General features: G+C 34.7%; 1 protein-coding gene and 1 non-coding gene across 2 annotated transcripts in view; one reads left to right on the forward strand and one right to left on the reverse strand.

Moving 5' to 3' along the window:
* Positions 1-18,780, forward strand: part of LOC114097622 (phospholipid-transporting ATPase IB-like) — a 155,435-nt gene that overhangs the window by 42,518 nt on the left and 94,137 nt on the right. Inside the window, 4 exon segments of the mRNA XM_071611730.1 lie at positions 493-577; positions 2,045-2,184; positions 13,821-13,959; positions 15,606-15,674. Of these exon segments, the coding sequence (XP_071467831.1) occupies positions 493-577; positions 2,045-2,184; positions 13,821-13,959; positions 15,606-15,674 (433 nt within the window).
* On the reverse strand, positions 2,878-2,951 carry Trnav-uac (transfer RNA valine (anticodon UAC)). Its single transcript has one exon. It is a non-coding gene; the product is annotated as a tRNA-Val (tRNA).

Consider the following 18,780-nt stretch of genomic DNA (forward strand, 5'->3'; position numbering starts at 1 on the left):
TGTTTTTCTCAGTCTTAGAACATTACAGGGAAGATCTCTGAATCACTAAATTCTACCTGAAATAATTATTCTATACTTGGTTTTTAATCACTTGGGGTGTATGTTGAACAGAGACCCTCTTGGGCTGCTTTTATAGGTTTAGAGAAATAGTTTGCATTCAAATCATGCAGAGTGTGGCATTTGACTCTTCTCATTATTTCGGGTAGGTGTGCTTTTTTTTAGATTGTTAAAATTTCTTTGATAAATTTGAGGATTTGTAAGACAATGATATTTTTTTTTCATTACTCTCCCTGTTGTCTTCTCCAATGTGTAGGTCAGACTTAGTTTTATCCAAAGTGAAGAGAGATGCTCTTTAAGACTTATTTTTGGAATTGTGGCTGCTTAAACTCCTTTACACCTACTAGATTCAGCAATAAAATTATAAGGCACTATTTAGAATGTTGACTTAAAATCTTATATTCGATGTTAATTACAGGGAATCATTTTTTGTAGGACACAGTGATTTATGAGAGACTTTCAAAAGATTCCCTATTTGTGGAGGACACATTAAAACATTTGGAACTTTTTGCCACAGAAGGTAAGTGAGGTTGTTTAGAATCCATTTACTTTTGAAAATGTTGTTCTTAAAGGTTGTGATTATAACCTGAATGCATGTCACTGATGCTTGTTAGGCACACAGGTGGCATGCAGAGCTCTTTTATGTTTGTGACTTTATAATGCCTTCTGCTTTCTTGAAAGTAAATGGTTTCTCCAAGTAATCCTAAGATACCATTATTATTTCCCCCCTTTTTCTCCTTGTAATACTTTTGTGCTTATGAGCAAACAGTAAAATGTGTGTTCTTACTATGTATTTCATTATGTTTAGCTCATCATTATCTATTTCTGCAAGCTGTGTTGCCTTTTAGCTGGTTATATTAGGAACTTGGCCCATAGATGGAGAAAAACACAGGCTTTTCCAATATGTGTTATACATTTTGTAGTTAATTATTTCTATGTATAACTCAAAAGCCAACCTCACTGACATTTTTCTATCATTTTTCCCAATGTCTTTCTCATGTTGACTTATCATCTTTTAAGGAAATATAATTCCATGAGTGAATTTCAACCAAGGACAACATTCACTTAAAGCTTGGCAAAGACTTTGAAGAGCAAGATGAAATATCATTTAAGAGTAAAGCTACTAATATCTGGCAAGCTGAGGCTAACTTTGTCCTTTTAGTTTATAAGCTGCTGCTTCATATAGCCAAGCATATGTCCATCCTGAAAGTATGGATGTAGTTTGCAAAGTTGTACATTGGACCTTTTATTGCTATTAAAATATAGAAGTGTTGTAGGCAGACTGTACCACATACAACCATATGGGAGCTCTATTATAATTGAACACAAAACAGAGAAACAACTTCTGTGTTCTGTAGAGTCAGTTTGTAGGGAATCCTAAAGTATATAGATGCCAAGATAGCCTTGGCAAAATATTATAGTATGGTTTTAAAAAAATTTAAATATCCCCACAAAATGGGATTTAAGTCAATTTTCTGTTGTTTTGGAGATTATTTGACAGTAACTGAAAACTTGAACCTTTGTTCATTCATTCATTTATTCAGCATTTATTTATTTATTTATTCATTCATTTATGAACATCTATTAAGTGCCATATACTCTCCTAAACATCTAGGATAATAGTGGAGCTCAAGCTCTGAAGGAATTTACAAGTAGATAATGTCAGGTGATTCCAAGTTCTACGAAGAAAAAACAGGAAAAGGGAAGCAGGGAAGGACGCAGGGCACTGTTTATCGGGTGATTTAGGCCCAGACTGAAGGAAGGAAGGGAAAATGAAGTGGCTTCCAGAGAAAGTGGAAGACTCTGAAAGTAAAAGGACCAGCAAGGATGTTACTGTGAGTAAGGAGGAGCAGAGGAAAGACAGCAAAGGGAGCCAGGAGCAGACTGGTAGGTCCATGTGAGGCACATCTAAAAGGCTTTTGAATATTATTTCTTAATGCTCCACTTGTGCCTGATGGCTGGCTGCTGATCACGTTCTTGCTTGCAGGTCTGAGGACTCTCTGTATTGCCTATACTGATTTAACTGAGACAGATTACCAAGATTGGTTGCAGGAGTATAAAAAAGCTAGTGCAATTTCACAAAACAGAATTCAAAGACTGGAAGAATGCTATGAGATTATTGAAAAGGTAATGTAACCCACATGCACTCTGCATGCCAAGATAAATATATGATGGAGGGCTGGGGTTGTAGCTCAATGGTAGAGCACTTGCCTCGCATGTGAGAGGCACTGGGTTCAATCCTCAGCACCACATAAAAATAAATAAATAAAATAAAGATATTGTGTCCACCTACAACTAAAAAATATTAATATATATTATAGAAATCCATTTGTCAGTGTTTTCATATCTTGTTGTACTTTTTAAAATGTGTTATACATTTTATAGGTTAATTATTTCACACATAATTATATATGAGGGTTTTTCTTTAAAAATATAAACCTGTTCTATGCTGAAATTCATAAAATATGTCTTAAAATATTTCTGTCTCTTCTGCATCATAGCCTAATCACTTCAGTTTTGTAACCCTTTTTATACCTTTTCCTATTTCAAAAGAAACACATATTCATTGTAGAAAAACAAGCAAAAATAATAAATAATCACTTATGTTGGGCTAATAAATAAGCTCTGGTATATAAGCTTCCAGTCTCTTCCTTTTCTTTATATAGCTTTGTATTATATATATTTAACATACACATATACAAACACAAGTTTTTCCCATGAATATTAGCACATCCTGTATGTTCTACTTGAGTCATGAATTTTTCACGTAATAAATTGGGAATGTTTTTCCACATCATTCAATATTCTTTTTTTTTTTTTTTGTGGTGCTGGGGATTGAACCCAGGGCCTTGTGCATGTAAGACAAACACTCTACCAACTGAGCTATATCCCCAGCCCTCATTGAATATTCTTGTATGTTGTGAGCTCTACTGTCTGGTGGTTTCTTTTCTTCAGGGAAACATCATGTGCCCAGGATTGGAGAGCGTCCATCCAGGATCATTGTGAATCTGCTTCAGTTAAGGCCTCAGGGATTTCACAGGTCGTGGGCCAACCTTTATTTCAGTTTTTTGGCTTGGAATTCTTTTGTCCTTTGGCCCTGTGAACTCGGCATTGCATTTCTGGAGAAGTTTGGCTAGAAGATGATTAGGTCAGAATACAACAGTTACTAATATGGCATTATGTAAAAATGTGGATGTGTAACCGATGTGATTCTGCAATCTGTATATGGGGTAAAAATGGGAGTTCATAACCCACTTGAATCTAATGTATGAAATATGATATGTCAAGGGCTTTGTAATGTTTTGAACAACCAATAAAAAAAAAGAAAGAGTTGCCATCTAATCCAGCTTCACACCAAGTGTATGGACTCTAAACTATCCCTCCTAAGTAATTAGTCAGCTTCTGCAGATAGATTGTAATGAAGGGGACTGGTGAGTGTGTAATCTATTTCTTCCTTATGGTTCCATTTTGGAGTCTCCGGTGGCGCATTCCCAATTTTTACCACAGGTCATTCATTTCTCCTACATACTGAGAAGAAATCTGGAAAATGATCTTCTGGAACAGAGTACAAGTATTATGGCAATAATTTTTCAATTAAATGGTTATATTTTAATTTTTACTTAAAATATAGGGCAGGGGATTTATTGGGAAAAGAGTAAAGATGAGTAATAAAGTCATAGGATAAAGAAAATAAGAAGTAGGTTTGCTTTTCCTAGCATATGTAATGCCGATGGTAAAACTGGGAAGAGGAGTGATTTTGAATGTTAGGGTTTGCCAGTACAGCTTGAGCTCTCACACAGTGCCTGGCTGCAGGGAGTGTTCAGGAACGTTAGGTGAATGGATGAATGAATATTGGGGTTGAAAACTGCAAGTTTCTCTGCTATTCAAGGAAAAATAGTCATGTATAAGGAAAGGCTTGGTATTGATTTCCAGGGCACATTCTCTTCCTTAAATAATAAAAAGCAGGCGGCCCATGTCGAGCCAGTTTTCTCCCATCTGGTCTTGTGTGGTTATCTGGCCTGGGTAAAAGTCACATTTTTATATTTCCGATGTACTTGAATACCTGTAGTAACAATGAGTATGATACGATGCTGTTGTTAGGATTAACAAGCCTTTAAAAGGTCAGAGTGGAAATCTGATCAATTTTAGACAGTTTAACAAAGCAAAATCACACTACTTAAAAAAGTTCTATTTCTCAATGACTATATGATTTAAAAAATATAGGGTAGCATCAGTTCTCAAACATTCCATTACTATTTAGCCTGTCTGACAGAAGACAAGTTATCAGACTCTGTGATGCTAAAATCACATTGATAATCATCAAGTGTATTGACCACTATTTCTTCACTTTCCTGACTTGATATTTTTCATTTCCCTCAGAAGTGATGAGTTCCTGAGGGTTGAGTCATGCAAGCTAGACTTCTGTGGGGCTGGGAGCTGGATCTTGCTATTCATTACAACTCTGCCATGGGAGGCTTACTCTGAGAACTAGAGGGATTATTCATTGCCAGGCGCTGTGGCACACGGCTATAATTTCAGTGGCTCAGGAGACTGAGGCAGGAGGATTGTGAGTTCAAAGCTAGCCTCAGCAATGGCAAGGCACTAAGCAGCTCAGTGAGACCCCATATCTAAATAAAGTACAAAATAGGGCTGGGGATGTGGCTCAGTGGTTCAGTGCCCCTGAGTTCAATCCCCCATATCAAAAAAAAAAAAGAAGAAGAAGAAGGAGAAGGGGGGGGAGGAGGAGGAGGAGGAGGAGGAGGAGGAGGAGGAGGAGGAGGAGGAGGAGGAGGAGGAGGAGGAGGAGAAGGAGAAGAAGAAGAAGAAGAAGAAGAAGAAGAAGAAGAAGAAGAAGAAAGAAAGAAAGAAGAATGCTCATTGAAGGGACTTCATAAAATGGACACATACAAGAGACAAAAATAGATGAGAGGGCTGCTTAGTGTACATAGATTTTGCTTGGATGGACCTGGATTTTCATAAGATAACATATCTTTTTAGCAATCATAGCCTCAAAACAATAACAAAAAACAATGATTCTTGGTGGTGGTGTTTTTTTTTTTTTAAATCTATGCTGTCAATTCTAGTTTTCTAGGTCTGGAATAACTTTACCTCATCTAGAATAGCCAAAAGTCTTGTTCTTTTGTTGTCTTTATTTTATATTAGCCAGTAGATCCTCTTATTACCTTATGACTTGTGCTAATTTCAACAATTCTAGATGATGGTATATTAGTTATATGGCCACTCTCTGAGACATGATTGTTTTGGTCTGTTATAGACAATTCCATGCCTATTGTTAGGGTCCTTCTTATTTTCAGACATCAGAGGTATTTTCTGGCCCTCTTTCTAGCTCTTGAAGCCAGCAGCCCTTCTTGGCTTCTTAAACATTTTTCAGTTAGGAAATCATAAGATATTTATTTTCTTGTTGGGTAAAATAAATTTTACCCAAATAAACAAATAAAATTTCTATATTTGAATCAGTAGTCTTTGAATGTACAACTTAGATCATAATGGCTAAAGGAATTAACTATCAACTTGCCAAGATTTTTCTGTTGGTTATCAATTGATTGATTGATTAAAAGAGACTTTATTCTGAGACCCTCTGGCTTTATAATTCCTTTGAAATATTCATTTCAAAAACATAATAGCTTTATTGGTATATAATTAATATACTATACAAGGCACTCATTTAAAGCACATAATTCTATGGTTTTTAATATATTCACAGAGTTGTATAACTATCAAAAAATGAAAACAGAACATTTCAACCTATTCCCCAAACTCCATCCATTCACTCTGTCCCCAGTTTTCTCCCCCAGACAGAACCACTAATCTGCTTTCTATCTCTACAGATTTGCCTCTTCTGGACATTTCATATAAATGGAATTGTATGATACGTGGTCTTTAGTGACTTCCCTTCTTTCATTTGGCATAGTGCTTTCATGCATCCACCTCATGGCATGTTTCAGTTCTGAATAATATTCCATTGTATGGGTGCGCAATTTACTTATCCATTCATCTGTCATAGACATTTGGGTGGTTTCCACTGGTGAACATTATGAACAATTCTGCTGAGTGCTCAGCTGCAGTCTTTAACTTGGACACAGACTTCCATTATCTTGGGTAGATACCTAGGAGTAGAATTGCCAGGTCATATGGTAACTCTATTTATAACCATTTCAGGGGCAGCCAGACTATTTTTCAAAGTGATTGCACTATTCTATATTCTCACTCCCAGTTTATGAGTTTTACATTTTCCCCATCTTCATCAATACTTGATATTCTCCATCATTGGTTATAACCATCCCATGGCTATGAAGTGATATCTCATTGTGGTTTCTATTTGCATTTCTTTAAGGATCATCTTTTCATATCTTTATTGATATATCGTCTGTGGAGAAATATCTATTCAAATCCTTTTTTTTTTTTGGTACTGGGGATTGAGCCCAGGGGCACTAACCACTGAACCACATCCCCAGCCCTTTTAAAAACATTTTATTTAGGGAAAGGGTCTCACTGAGTTGCTTAAAACCTCACTAAGTTGCCGAGGCTGGCTTTTAACTTGTGGTCTTCTTGCCTCAACCTCCCAAGCCACTGGAATTATAGCCATGTGCCACCAAGCCTAGCTATTCAAAACTTTTGAACCTTTTTTAATCAATAGATTTATTTTTAGAGCAGTTTTAAGCTTACAGGAAAAATAGAGCAGAATGTAGAGAGTTTACATATGCTCCTTCTCACTTATCAATTTTCCCTATTTACATTGCATCATTGTGGTACATTTTGTTATAATTGATGAATCAATATCAATTGTTACTATAGTTCATAGTTTATATTGGAGTTCATTCTCTGTGTTGTAGAGTTTTATGGGTATTATGGTTTGGATGTGAGATGTACCCCAGAAGCTCATGTGTGAGACAATGCAAGAAGATTTGGAGGAGAAATGATTGGGGCATAGCCTTAACCTAATCAGTGAATTAATTCCTGATGGGATTAACTGAATGGTAACTGGAAGCATGTGGGGTATAGCTAGAGGAAGTGGTACATTGGGGGCATGGCTATGAGGTATATATTTTGTATTTGTAGAGTAGAGTCTCTCTCTCTCTCTGCTTACTGATCACCATGTGAGCTGCTTCCCTCTGCCACACACTCTGCCATGATATTCTACCTCACCTTGAGCCCTGAGAAATGGAGTCGGCCTTCTATGGACTAAGACTCTGAAACCATGAGCACTCAAATAAAGTTTTCCTCCCTTAAAATTGTTCTGGTCAGATCTTTCAGTCACAGCAGCAAAAAAGCTGACTAAAACCATGGCTTTTGAAAATTCGTAATATGTATCCATTTCTCCAATACCTTGCAAAATAGTTTTACTGTCCTACAAACTCTGTGCATCACCTATATTTCTTCCTTCTCCTGAATCCCTGAATCTTTTTTTTGTCTTTAGACTTCTTTCACTTAGTAATATGCTTTTTAAGTTTCTCCCATGTCTTTTTATGACAGGACAGCTCATTTCTTTTTAGCACTGAATTATATTCCATCATATGAGTATATCACAGTTTATCCACGCATCTACTAAAAGACATCTTTGTAGCTTTTAAGGTTTTTTTTCCCTGCCACTGTGACCAAAAGACCTGATAAGAACAATTTTATTTTATTGTTATTATTTATTTATTCTAATTTGTTATACATGATGGCAGAATGCAATTCATTTCATATTTATACATACAGAGTACAATTTTGAAGTCACTGGTTGTACACTAAGTATTTTCACATCATTTATGTCTTCATATATGTACTTAGGGTAATGATGTCTAACTCATTCCACCATCATTCCTACCCCCTTGCCCTTTCCTATCCTCTCCCTCCCCTTTGCCCTATCAAAGTTCCTCCATTCCTCCCATTCTCCCCCTCCATCGCCATTATAAGTCAGCATCCTCATATCAAAGAAAACATTCAGCCTTTGGTTTTTTTAGGATTTGCTTACTTTACTTAGCATTATATTCTCCCAACTCCATCCATTTACCTGCAAATGCCATGATTTTATTCTCTTTTAATGCTGAGTAATGTTCCATTGTGTATATATATCAAAGTTTCCCTATCCATTTATCTACTGAAGGGCATCTGGGTTGGTTCCACAATTTAGCTATTGTGAATTGTGCTGCTATAAACATTGATATGGCTGTGTCCCTGTAGTATGCTGTTTTTAAGTCCTTTGGGTATAAACTGAGGAGTGGGATAGCTGGGTCAAATGGTGGTTCTATTACAAGTTTTCCAAGGAATCTCCATACTGCTTTCCAGATTAGCTGCTCCAATTTGCAATCCCACCAGCAAAGAGTGCCTTTTTCCCCACATCCTTGCCAACACCTATTGTTGTTTATATTCTTAATAGCTACCATTCTGACAGGAGTGAGATGTAATCTTACAGTAGTTTTGATTTGCATTTCTCTAATTGCTAGAGATGTTGAACATTGTTTGTTGATTGATTGTATATCCTCTTCTGAGAAGTATCTGTTCAGTTCCTTGGCCCATTTATTGATTGGGTTATTTGATTTTTGTTGTTAAGGTTTTTGAGTGCTTTGTATATCCTAAAGATTAGTGCTCTATCTGATGTGTTTGTGGTAAAGATTTGCTCCCATTCTTTAGGCTCTCTATTCACCTCACAGATTGTTTCTTTTGCTGAGAAGAAGCTTTTTAGTTCGAATTCATCCCATTTATTGATTCTTGGTTTTAATTCTTGCATTATGGGAGTCTTATTAAAGAAGTTTGGGCCTTCATCAAATGATGAAGATTTGGGCCTATTTTTTATTCCATTAGGTGCAAAGTCTCTGGCTTAGCTCCTAGGTCCTTGATCCACTTTGAGTTGAGTTTTGGGCATGGTGAGAGAGAGATGTTTAATTTCATTTTGTTACATGTGTATTTCCAGTTTTCCCAGCACCATTTGTTGAAGAGGCTATCTTTTCTCCAATGTGCGTTTTTGTCCAATATAAGATAACTGTAGTTATGTGGGTTAGTCTCTGTGTCCTCTATTCTGTACCACTGGTCTATAGGTCTATTTTGGTGCCAATACCATGCTGTTTTTGTTACTATTGCCCTGTAGTATAGTTTAAGGTTTGGTATTGTGATGCCACCTGCGTCACTCTTCTTGCTACGCATTGCTTTGGCTATTCTGAGTCTGTTATTTTTCAAGATGCATTTCAAGATTGCTTTTTCTATTCTTTATTTTTAATTTTTATTTATTTTTATTTATATATGACAGTGGAATGCATTACAATTTTATTCAAGTTTATTCCCAAGTATTCTATTTTATTTTTTTGAGGCTATTGTAAATGGGGTGGTTTTCCTATTTCTCTTTCTGAGGATACAGAAATGCCTTTGATTTATGGGTATTGATTTTATATCCAACTACTTTGCCGTATTCATTTATTAGTTCTAGGAAATTTTTGGTGGAATGTTTTGGGTCTTCTAGATATAGAATCATATCTTCTACAAATAGTGATAATTTGAGTTCTTCTTTTCCTATCCATATCTCTTTATTTCTTTTGTCTGTCTGATTGCTCTGGCTAAAGTTTCAAGAACTACGATAAATAGAAGTGGTTACAGAGGGCATCCCTATCTTGTTCCAGTTTTTAGAGGAAATGCTTTCAATTTTTCTCCATTTAGAATGATGTTGGCCTGGGGCTTAGCATAGATAGCCTTTACAATGTTGAGGTATGTTCCTGATATCCCTAGTTTTTCTAGCGTATTGAACATGAAGGGATGCTGTATTTTATCAAATGCTTTCTCAGCATATATTGAGATGATCATATGATTTTTATCTTTGAGTCTATTGATGTGATGAATTACATTTATTGATTTCTGTATGTTGAACCAATTTTGCATCCCTGAGATGAAGTCTACTTGATCATGGTGCACTATCTTTTGGATATGTTTTTGTATTCGATTTGCCAGAATTTTATTGAAAATTTTTGCATCTATACTCATTAGAGATATTGTTCTGAAGTTTTCTTTTTTTGAGGTGTCTTTGTCTGGTTTTGGAATCAGGGTGATATTGACCTCATAGAATGTGTTTGGAAGTGTTCCCTCTTTTTCTATTTATGAAATAGATGGAGAAGTATTGGTGTTAATTCTTCTTTAAAGGTCTTGTAGAACTCAGCTGTGTATACATCCAGTCCTGTGCTTTTCTTGGTTGGTAGGTTTCTGATGGTGTCCTCTATTTCCTTGCTTGAAATTGATCTGTTTAAATCGTGTATATCATCCTGATTTAGTTTGGGCATATCATATGCCTCTAGAAATTTGCCTATGCCTTTGATATTTTCTCTTTTATTGGAGTACAAATTTTCAAAATAATTTCTAATTATCTTCTGTATTTCTGTAATGTCAGTCATAATATTTTCTTTTTCATCACAGATGTTAGTAATTTGAGTTTTCTCTCTCTTTCTCTTCATTAGCATGGCTAAGGGTTTGTCAATTTCATTTATTTTTTTCAAAGAACCAATTTTTTGTTTGTCAACTTTTCCAATTGTTTCTTTTATTTCAGTTTCATTGATTTCAGCTCTGATTTTAATTATTTCCTCTCTCCTACTGCTTTTGGTGTACATTTGTTCTTCTTTTTCAGGGCTTTGAGATGTAATTTTAGATCATTTATTTATTGACTTTTCTTTTTTGAAGGAATGAACTCCATGCAATGAAGTTTCCTCTTAGAACTGCCTTCGTAGTGTCCCAGAGATTTCGATATGTATTATCAGTGTTCTCATTTACCTCTAAGAATTTTTTAATCTCCTTCTTGATATCTTTTGCAACCCATTGTTCATTCAGTAGCATATTATTTAGTCTCCAGGTGTTGGAGTATCTTTTATTAGTGTCTAAGTTTTGATAATATGAATAAAACTCTGGAAACATTTGAGTGCAGATTTTTATAGGGACATATGTTTTCAATTCATTTGAGTGAAAACTGAAGTATAGTTTCTAGATTATTTGATGAGAATTTAGCCTTGTAAGAATCCACCACATTTTTTTCCAAAGTGGCTTTACCATTTTGTATTTCATCAGCGATGAATGAAAGTTTCTGTTGCTCCATTGCTTGTCAATATCTGGTATTGTCAGCATTTGGGATTTTAGCCATTGTAATAGTATTTAACAGTGTCTCATTTAAATTTATAACTCCCAAATGGGATATGATATTAAGCATATTTTTATATACTTATTTAACATCTTATGTGTTCTTTGGAGAGATGCCCACTCAGGTATTTTGCCTATTTTCAAATTGTGTTGTTTTCTTACTACTGTGTTTGAAATGTTCTTTGTATATTTTAGTTACAAATTCTTTCTCAGATATGTGTTCATTGTTGAGTTGCAAGAGTTCTTTATATGTTATGAATTCAAGACCTTTATCAAAATGTAATTTTCAAATATTTTGTACAATTGTTTAGCTTTTCACTTTCTTGATGATGTCCTTTGATATGGATGAAGCTATTAAATTTTGATGAGATTTTTATTGTGTTGCTTGTGTTATAGTGTCATCTAAGAAGACTCTTTCTAGACGAATATCAAAAAAAAATTTCTATATTTTCCTTCTAAGAATTTTATATTTTAAGCTCTTATTTTTACGTAGTTGGTATATTTTAGTTGATTTTTACATGTGGTGTAAGGTAATAGTTGAATTTTATTTTCTGTTTGTAGATATCCAGTTTCCTAATATTATTTTTTGAGGAAACTATTTGCACGTTGAATTGTTTTGACATCCTTATTGAAATCAGTTGCTCATAGTCTCAGAGGTTTATTTTTGTACTCTTGCTTTCATTCCATTGAGCTATGTCTTTTTTTATGCCAGTACCACACTGTTTTGATTACTTCTTCTAGAGGATTCTTCACAGTTTTCTAAATAGAGTAAGTCATCTGTGAATAGAGATAGTTATCTCCTAACTATCCATTTTGGATTCCTTTATTTCTTATCTAATTGTCTTGGCTAGAACTTCTAAGAAGATGTGAATAGAGTTTTTGAGGATAGACATGCAGACATCCTCATTTTGTTCATGATCTTAAGGGGAAAGCATTTAATTCTTCTCTATTAAGTATGATGATAACTGTGGCTATAAAGTTAAGGAAGTTCCATCCTGTTTCTAGTTTGTTAAGTGGTTTTATCAAGAAAATAGTTCAAGCATTCTTTTAAAATGTATGTTCTATACCTGGAATAATAAATCATTTCTGAAAATACCTCCTGCCAATTGTTGGACATTTTACATTAAAATTCAAAGTTTTAATATATAAACATTGTGAAAATATAGTGGCAGAAAGGGCACAAAAATAAAATAATACACATAGATGTCTAGTAGGATTAATTTGAGTATTTAGCATTTATAAAATTCAACTTGTCAATAAGACTAAGTTAAAGTTTCAACTTATTGTTTATACATGTGAATGTTTCAATCAAATTATTTCAGATCTGATTATCAGCATAGAATAAGCTTGTCATATATCTTAATTTGACTTTAGCTACTGATAGCAATATTATATACTCTTAAACTCATAGACTGCTCTGGCTTCTGAGAAACATACCTCAGACTATCTTAGGTTATCTGGTCTATTTCCTGTGTTTTGTCTGCCATCAAATCTCTGACTCTCTCCAGTGATAAGGAAATAATTCAAATAGGAGCAAAAATATTAAAAAATCATTAAAATTTAAACTGAACCAAAACATTTAATGAGAAATAACTTATTTAAAAACTGATAAGTTTTTACTTAAAGACAAAACAAAGCACCAAAATAAAAAGGTAAGTATACATAATATGGAGAAAAACCTAGAATAATACAGGTGAAACTTTGCAATGCAGGAATACATTAAACTTCCAACAGGATTTTCACAGAACTTAACCAGCTTGTCCTAAAATTGATATAAACATCAGAGTAGCTTTAGAATTATCAAGATTATTTTTGGAGAATAATAGTATAAGGAAGAAATTTACCTGACTGAACATCAAAATTTATTTTAGCCAGGTGTGGTGGCACACGCCTGTAATCCCAGTGATTCAGGAGGCTGAGGCAGGAGGATCACAAATTCAAAGCCAACCTCAGCAAATTAGCAAGGCCCTAAGGAACTTAGTCAGACTCTGGTTCATAATAAAAAATAAAATGGGTTGGGGATGTGGCTCAGCAGTAAAGGGCCTCTGGGTTCAATCTCTAGTACCAAAGATTTATCTTAAAGCAATAATAATTAAGATAATTGGTATAGTTATTATCTATTTATAAACTACTAGACATTATTTCAATCTTTACAAATGTTAACTCATAAAAATTCCTTGAATAATAGAGTTTCCTCCCATGTCCGCATCTTATATATGAGGAAACTGAGTCACAGAAAATTTAGTGATTTTCTTATGATCATTTACATAGTAACTTACACAGTTAAGACACAAATCCAGGAGCCTGTGTTCTTAACCATTATTTTGCACTGCCTCATGGTGTGCTTAAATAGAACAATGGGAAAAGTAGGCCAAAATGTCTGGAACTTGGCTTAATTAATTGTTAGCCTGCATATATTTTGCCCCAATTTTTTCCCTTTTTCCATCTTAAATTTTTTTTAGATATTTATTTTTTAGTTTTTGGTGGACACAATATCTTTATTTTATTTCTATGTGGTGTTGAGGATCAAACCCAGTGCCCCTCGCATGCCAGGCGAGCACTCTACCGTTTGAGCCACATCCCCAGACCCCCATCTTAAAAATTTTAATATTTAATTAGTAATAAAAAAATCTCTTTCAACAAACATTTAGGAATTTCTGCTGCTTGGAGCCACAGCCATAGAAGATCGTCTTCAAGCAAATGTTCCAGAAACTATATCAACTCTACTGAAAGCAAACATAAAAATATGGGTCTTGACAGGAGATAAACAAGAAACTGCAGTTAACATAGGTAACACATGTAAAGAAATTTTTATAAAAACTTTATGTACATTCTAGGACTATTCATTTTGATATAATTATAAGAGCATGGACTATATTTTGTTCTAATTCAGTCCTCAGTACTTTTTCTTTGCCTCCCCTCCTCCTTCCTCCTTTTCCTTTCTCTCTACTGATAATTTGTGCTATTTTAGTTTTAGTTGTTGTTGTTGTTGTTTTTTAATCAGTGTCTTGTAGATGTAAGTGCTGGTGATATTCACATAGGAAAGTTAGGTCCGATTAATTCCACTGTCTTTCCTTATCTCATTCCTCCTCCTCTTCCTTGGTTTATTCCACTGACCTTTCTCCTCTTCCTCCTCCTTCCTCCTCCTCCTCCCCTCTTCTTCCTCCTCCTCCTCCTCTTCTTCTCTTTTTTTCTTCTCCTCTTCCTCCTCCTCCCCCTCCTCCTCCTCTTTCTCCTCCTCCTCCTCCTCCTTCTTCTTCTTCTTCACCCTGCCAGCCATTTTGGATTAGCTTCTGCATATTAGAGAAAACATTTTTGACGTTTGACTTTTGGGGAATGGCTTTATTTCATTTAGCATGATAGTCTCCAATTCCATCCATTTACTGGCAAATGCCATAAAGTCATTCTTCTTTATGGCTGAGTAATACTTGAAAAAATATAAATATATATAGCATTTTCTTTATCCATTCATCTGTTGAAGGGCACATAGATTGGCTTCATAGCTTGGCTATTGTGAATTTTGCTGCTATAAACATTGATGTGGCTATGTCACTGTAGTATGTTGATTTTAATATTTTGGATACATACCGTGGAGTAGGATAGCTGGGTATGTCATATATATTACTCATAAACATTTAATTATTGGTGACAATATCCAGTTGGTATTTTTCCCCCTCAAGTTTTCTATGTTACTTCCTCTCTTCAATATCGTTTTTTTTTTTTTTTTTTTAAGTTTATTGATGTATCTTAGGGCTCATAGAGCATTCCAGGCACAGAGAACAGTGAGCACAAGGCTTATCATATTTGAGGAACGGTAGTTCCTTGTGCCTGGATCATGAGAACAAAACAGAAAAAAGTTCAGCCTCAGGAAGGACCATTTAATGTTAGATCCTCACCAGAGACTGAACCAAACAGGGTTGCCTAAACTTGGACTTTCAGCCTCCAAAACCATGAACTAAATAAACCTCTTTTCAAGACAAACAAAACAAACAAACAACAACAACAACAAAACACTATTGGAAGAATTGTATAAGTTTGTTTCTTTTAGCCACACTGAGGCTTTTTAGCCCCAATCTGTTGATAAAATCAGAATTTAATTTCTGCAGACTTGGAATTATAAAGCATGAACCTAAGCTCAGGTCTAGAAAGACAATACTAACTTAAATGACAGAAATTTTTAAATGCAGATTTAGCTATTGGTTGTATTCATCTTCTAAATCATTTCTATGTAAGTTGAATGCTAACACTAAAATGAACCAATATTTTAATTCTCTTCCCCTCTATAACATCTTGCTCAGTTTTTGTGATAGATTATTAGGCTTTGAAATACTCGTGAAGCAGAGGGAATGATGAAGGAAGAATATAAACGGTTTGTTTTCAATGCTCATTGAAGGCATTGGATCTTCAAATATATCTTTATTTCTCTGTTTTTGTAGCATTTTCCTGCAAACTGATATCAAGTACCACACCTCGTATTTATTTGAATGCAGATTCATTTGAGGTAAGTGATTTTTTTAAAAAAATATATATGTAATATGAATGCAACCCATTTGTTACTAGGGGTTTTATCTACCTCCTCCAAATCTACTTGAGGTTGCCTTTCATTCCCTTTAACAATAGAGCTAAGAGCTCCATTGGAAAGTCCTGGTTTTACCCAAGATTTTTTTTCCAAGAATCTGCAAATCTTACTGTATTTTTGCTATAGGTCATCTCTGATTCCTGCTTATTCTTCCTTCTGCTGAGTACATATGGCCTACTTTGCTTGAGACTGGTCTTTTATCACCACCCTGAGGCCACAACAAATCCAAGACTCAGATCCTTGATTTTAAAAATAAAAAATAAAAAAATTCATGTATCTAGCCATCTTTGTTGGAAGTTGGAGTCAATAGATGACATTTATATTGCAAGAATAAAATTAATTTGGAATGAAATATTAAACATCTTTGCCCTTAAAAGTTAAAATCTCTATAGTCAGATATTTTCTGATAGACATTTTTTTTGCCATATAATGTGCTTAAATTGACTTTTGAAGAATTTTAAGTAGACTTCATTTATTCCTTCTCTAACAGTTTTTAAAACAAATGTAGCTCTGAATTTTCTGACATAATTTTTCTTTTCTGTAGAAAAACTTTTAAAATATTTCTCATATTGCAAATATGCTGGTGATAAATTCCTTCAGTTTTTGTTTGAGAAAATCTTGATTTCTATTTCATTTTTAAGGATAATTTCACTAGATATAGAATTCTAGGTTGGTGATTCTTGTTCATTCAATACTTTAAATGCTTTACTTCACTCTCTTCTGATGAGAAGAGAGTTATATATAGAGTCTGTTATAATTCTTATGTTTGTTTTTCCTTAGATAAGATTTTTTTCCTTCTAATTTCTTTCAAGACTTTCTTTTATCTTTGGTTCTCTGCAGTGTGGATTTGTTACAGAATAGGTGTGGATATTTTGGATATTTATCCGAAGTTCTTGGTCTATGGTTTTGGTCTGCCATTAACTTTGGAAAATTCTTGACTATTACTACTTAAACTTTTCTTCTCTTCTGTTTTCTGTTCTCTTTTATTTCAATTACCTGTATTACAACTTTGAAAAATTATCTCACAATTCTTGGATATTTATTTGTTTCTTTACCTCTCTTTACATTTATTTTTCCTCTTTGTATTTCAGTTTTGGGGATTTCCATTGACATATATGCAAACTTAGTAATTCTTTCCTTGTCTGTGTCCTGTTTAATGTTGAGCTGGTTAAAGAAAATCTTTATTTCTGTTACAGAGTCTTTTAATTTCTAGCATTTCCTTCTTATTCTTTCTTAGAGAAAGAATTCTCTCTGCTTATTTTGCCCATCTGTTATTTTATGTTTTCTACTTTTTTGATTAGTTATTAGCATATTAATTATAGTTGTTTGAAATTCACTGCCTGATATTTTCAGAATGTTCATTAATTTCAGTCTGATTCTTCCGCTTGCTCTGTCTCTCAGAGAGTGTTCTTCCTAGCCTTTTAAAATGCCTTGTTAAAAGCTGAACATGATATATCTGGCAATAGGAACAGAAGCTAAGACCCTTAACTTGAAGTTTTATCTGTCTAGGAATGTTTAATGTTCCATGCCCTCTCCCAGTAGCATCACTCTCTGGGAACTCTCAGATGTCCAACTACCTGAAAGCTCTCTGAAATCAATTTTTTGGAGGTATTTGTGGAAATTTCATCATATATATGCTTGATTAAATACTGGCCATTGGCCATCAACTTAACCATCAACCTTTCTTCCCTCCCCAGAGGTTGTCAGGACAGTGCTGAAAGTCCCAACCCTCTTGATCATGCCTCGGTCTTTCAGATGATCATCTCCCACTCTAATGCTACCTTCCTGCCTCCTGCCACCAGGTATCTCATTAGTGTACAAAAAGACAGTCTTAGCACTGTGGAGAGTCCAAGGGTTTCAGGAGCTATATGACAGAACACTAGTCTTGCTCTGGTGCATGTACTTTGGAAAGCACTATTTCACTTAAATATTGTGTTTCATACAATGACTCTGGTACTTTCTCTCTCTAAACTTTCCTTAAGTTTCTATAAACTTTAAACCTTTTTATTTTCAAAGCTCATTTCTAAATAATCATTATTTAATGGTGGACACTTTTTTTTTACATAATGGAAGCACACATTTAATTTTCCATATAATGTGCTGCAAGTTACCAAACTTTTAACTCACGTCATTGAATTTTGCACAGTTAATGTTAATGTACTCTATTTTTAGAACAGTTTATTTATTTTATTGCTGCATTAAAAATAATAACACTAATGTAGCAGCTTAAGGCATCTTAAATTTATTATCTAACAGTTTTCATGAGTGAGGAATTTGGCATATTTTATCTAGTTCCACTGCCAAGTGTCTCACAAGGCTTTTATGGTTTAGATATGTGATGTTCTCCAAAAGTTCATGAGCAAGAAAATGCTAGAATTTTTAGAGCTGAAGTGATTAAATTATGAGAGGTATAACATAATCAGTGGATTAATCCACTGAAATGAATTAATCAGGTAGTGTATAGCTGGAGGAAGTAAGTCATTGCAGTTGTGCCTTTGAGATTAGTGTCTTGTCTTTGGTGAGAGGAGCGCTCTCGCGCGCTCTCTCTCTCTCTCTCTCTCTCTCTCTCTCTCCTTTCTAGCTGTCATGTCCTGAGCTTCTTTCTTCCACCATGCCCTTCCACCATGATGTTCTGTCTCACCTTAGACCCAGAGCTATGGAGTCAGCCAACCATGGACTGAATTTCTGAAACCATGAGCCAAAATAAACTTTCCATTCTCTAAATTTTCTTGTCAGGTATTTGGTCACAGTGATGCAAAGCTTACTAGAATAAGGCTGAAATCAACTGGTCAGGCAGCCTACATCTTCATTTGGAGTTTCAAGAAAAGATCTACTTTTAGGCTGTCTCAGTTGGTTGACAGAATTTACTGGTAGCTATGTGACTGAGGTCCCATCCTCTTGCTGCCAGTCAGAGACTGTTGTCAGCAAGTTCACTCTCAGGTCTTTGCACGTGGCCTTCTTCACAGCAAAGCAGTTCCTTTTCTTAAAGGCAACAAAAGGACATATGCTGTAGCTGCAAATGTCTGACTTCT

This window comes from Marmota flaviventris, chromosome 4 (genome assembly GCF_047511675.1).
Source record: "Marmota flaviventris isolate mMarFla1 chromosome 4, mMarFla1.hap1, whole genome shotgun sequence".
NCBI classification, from domain to species: Eukaryota; Metazoa; Chordata; class Mammalia; order Rodentia; family Sciuridae; genus Marmota; species Marmota flaviventris.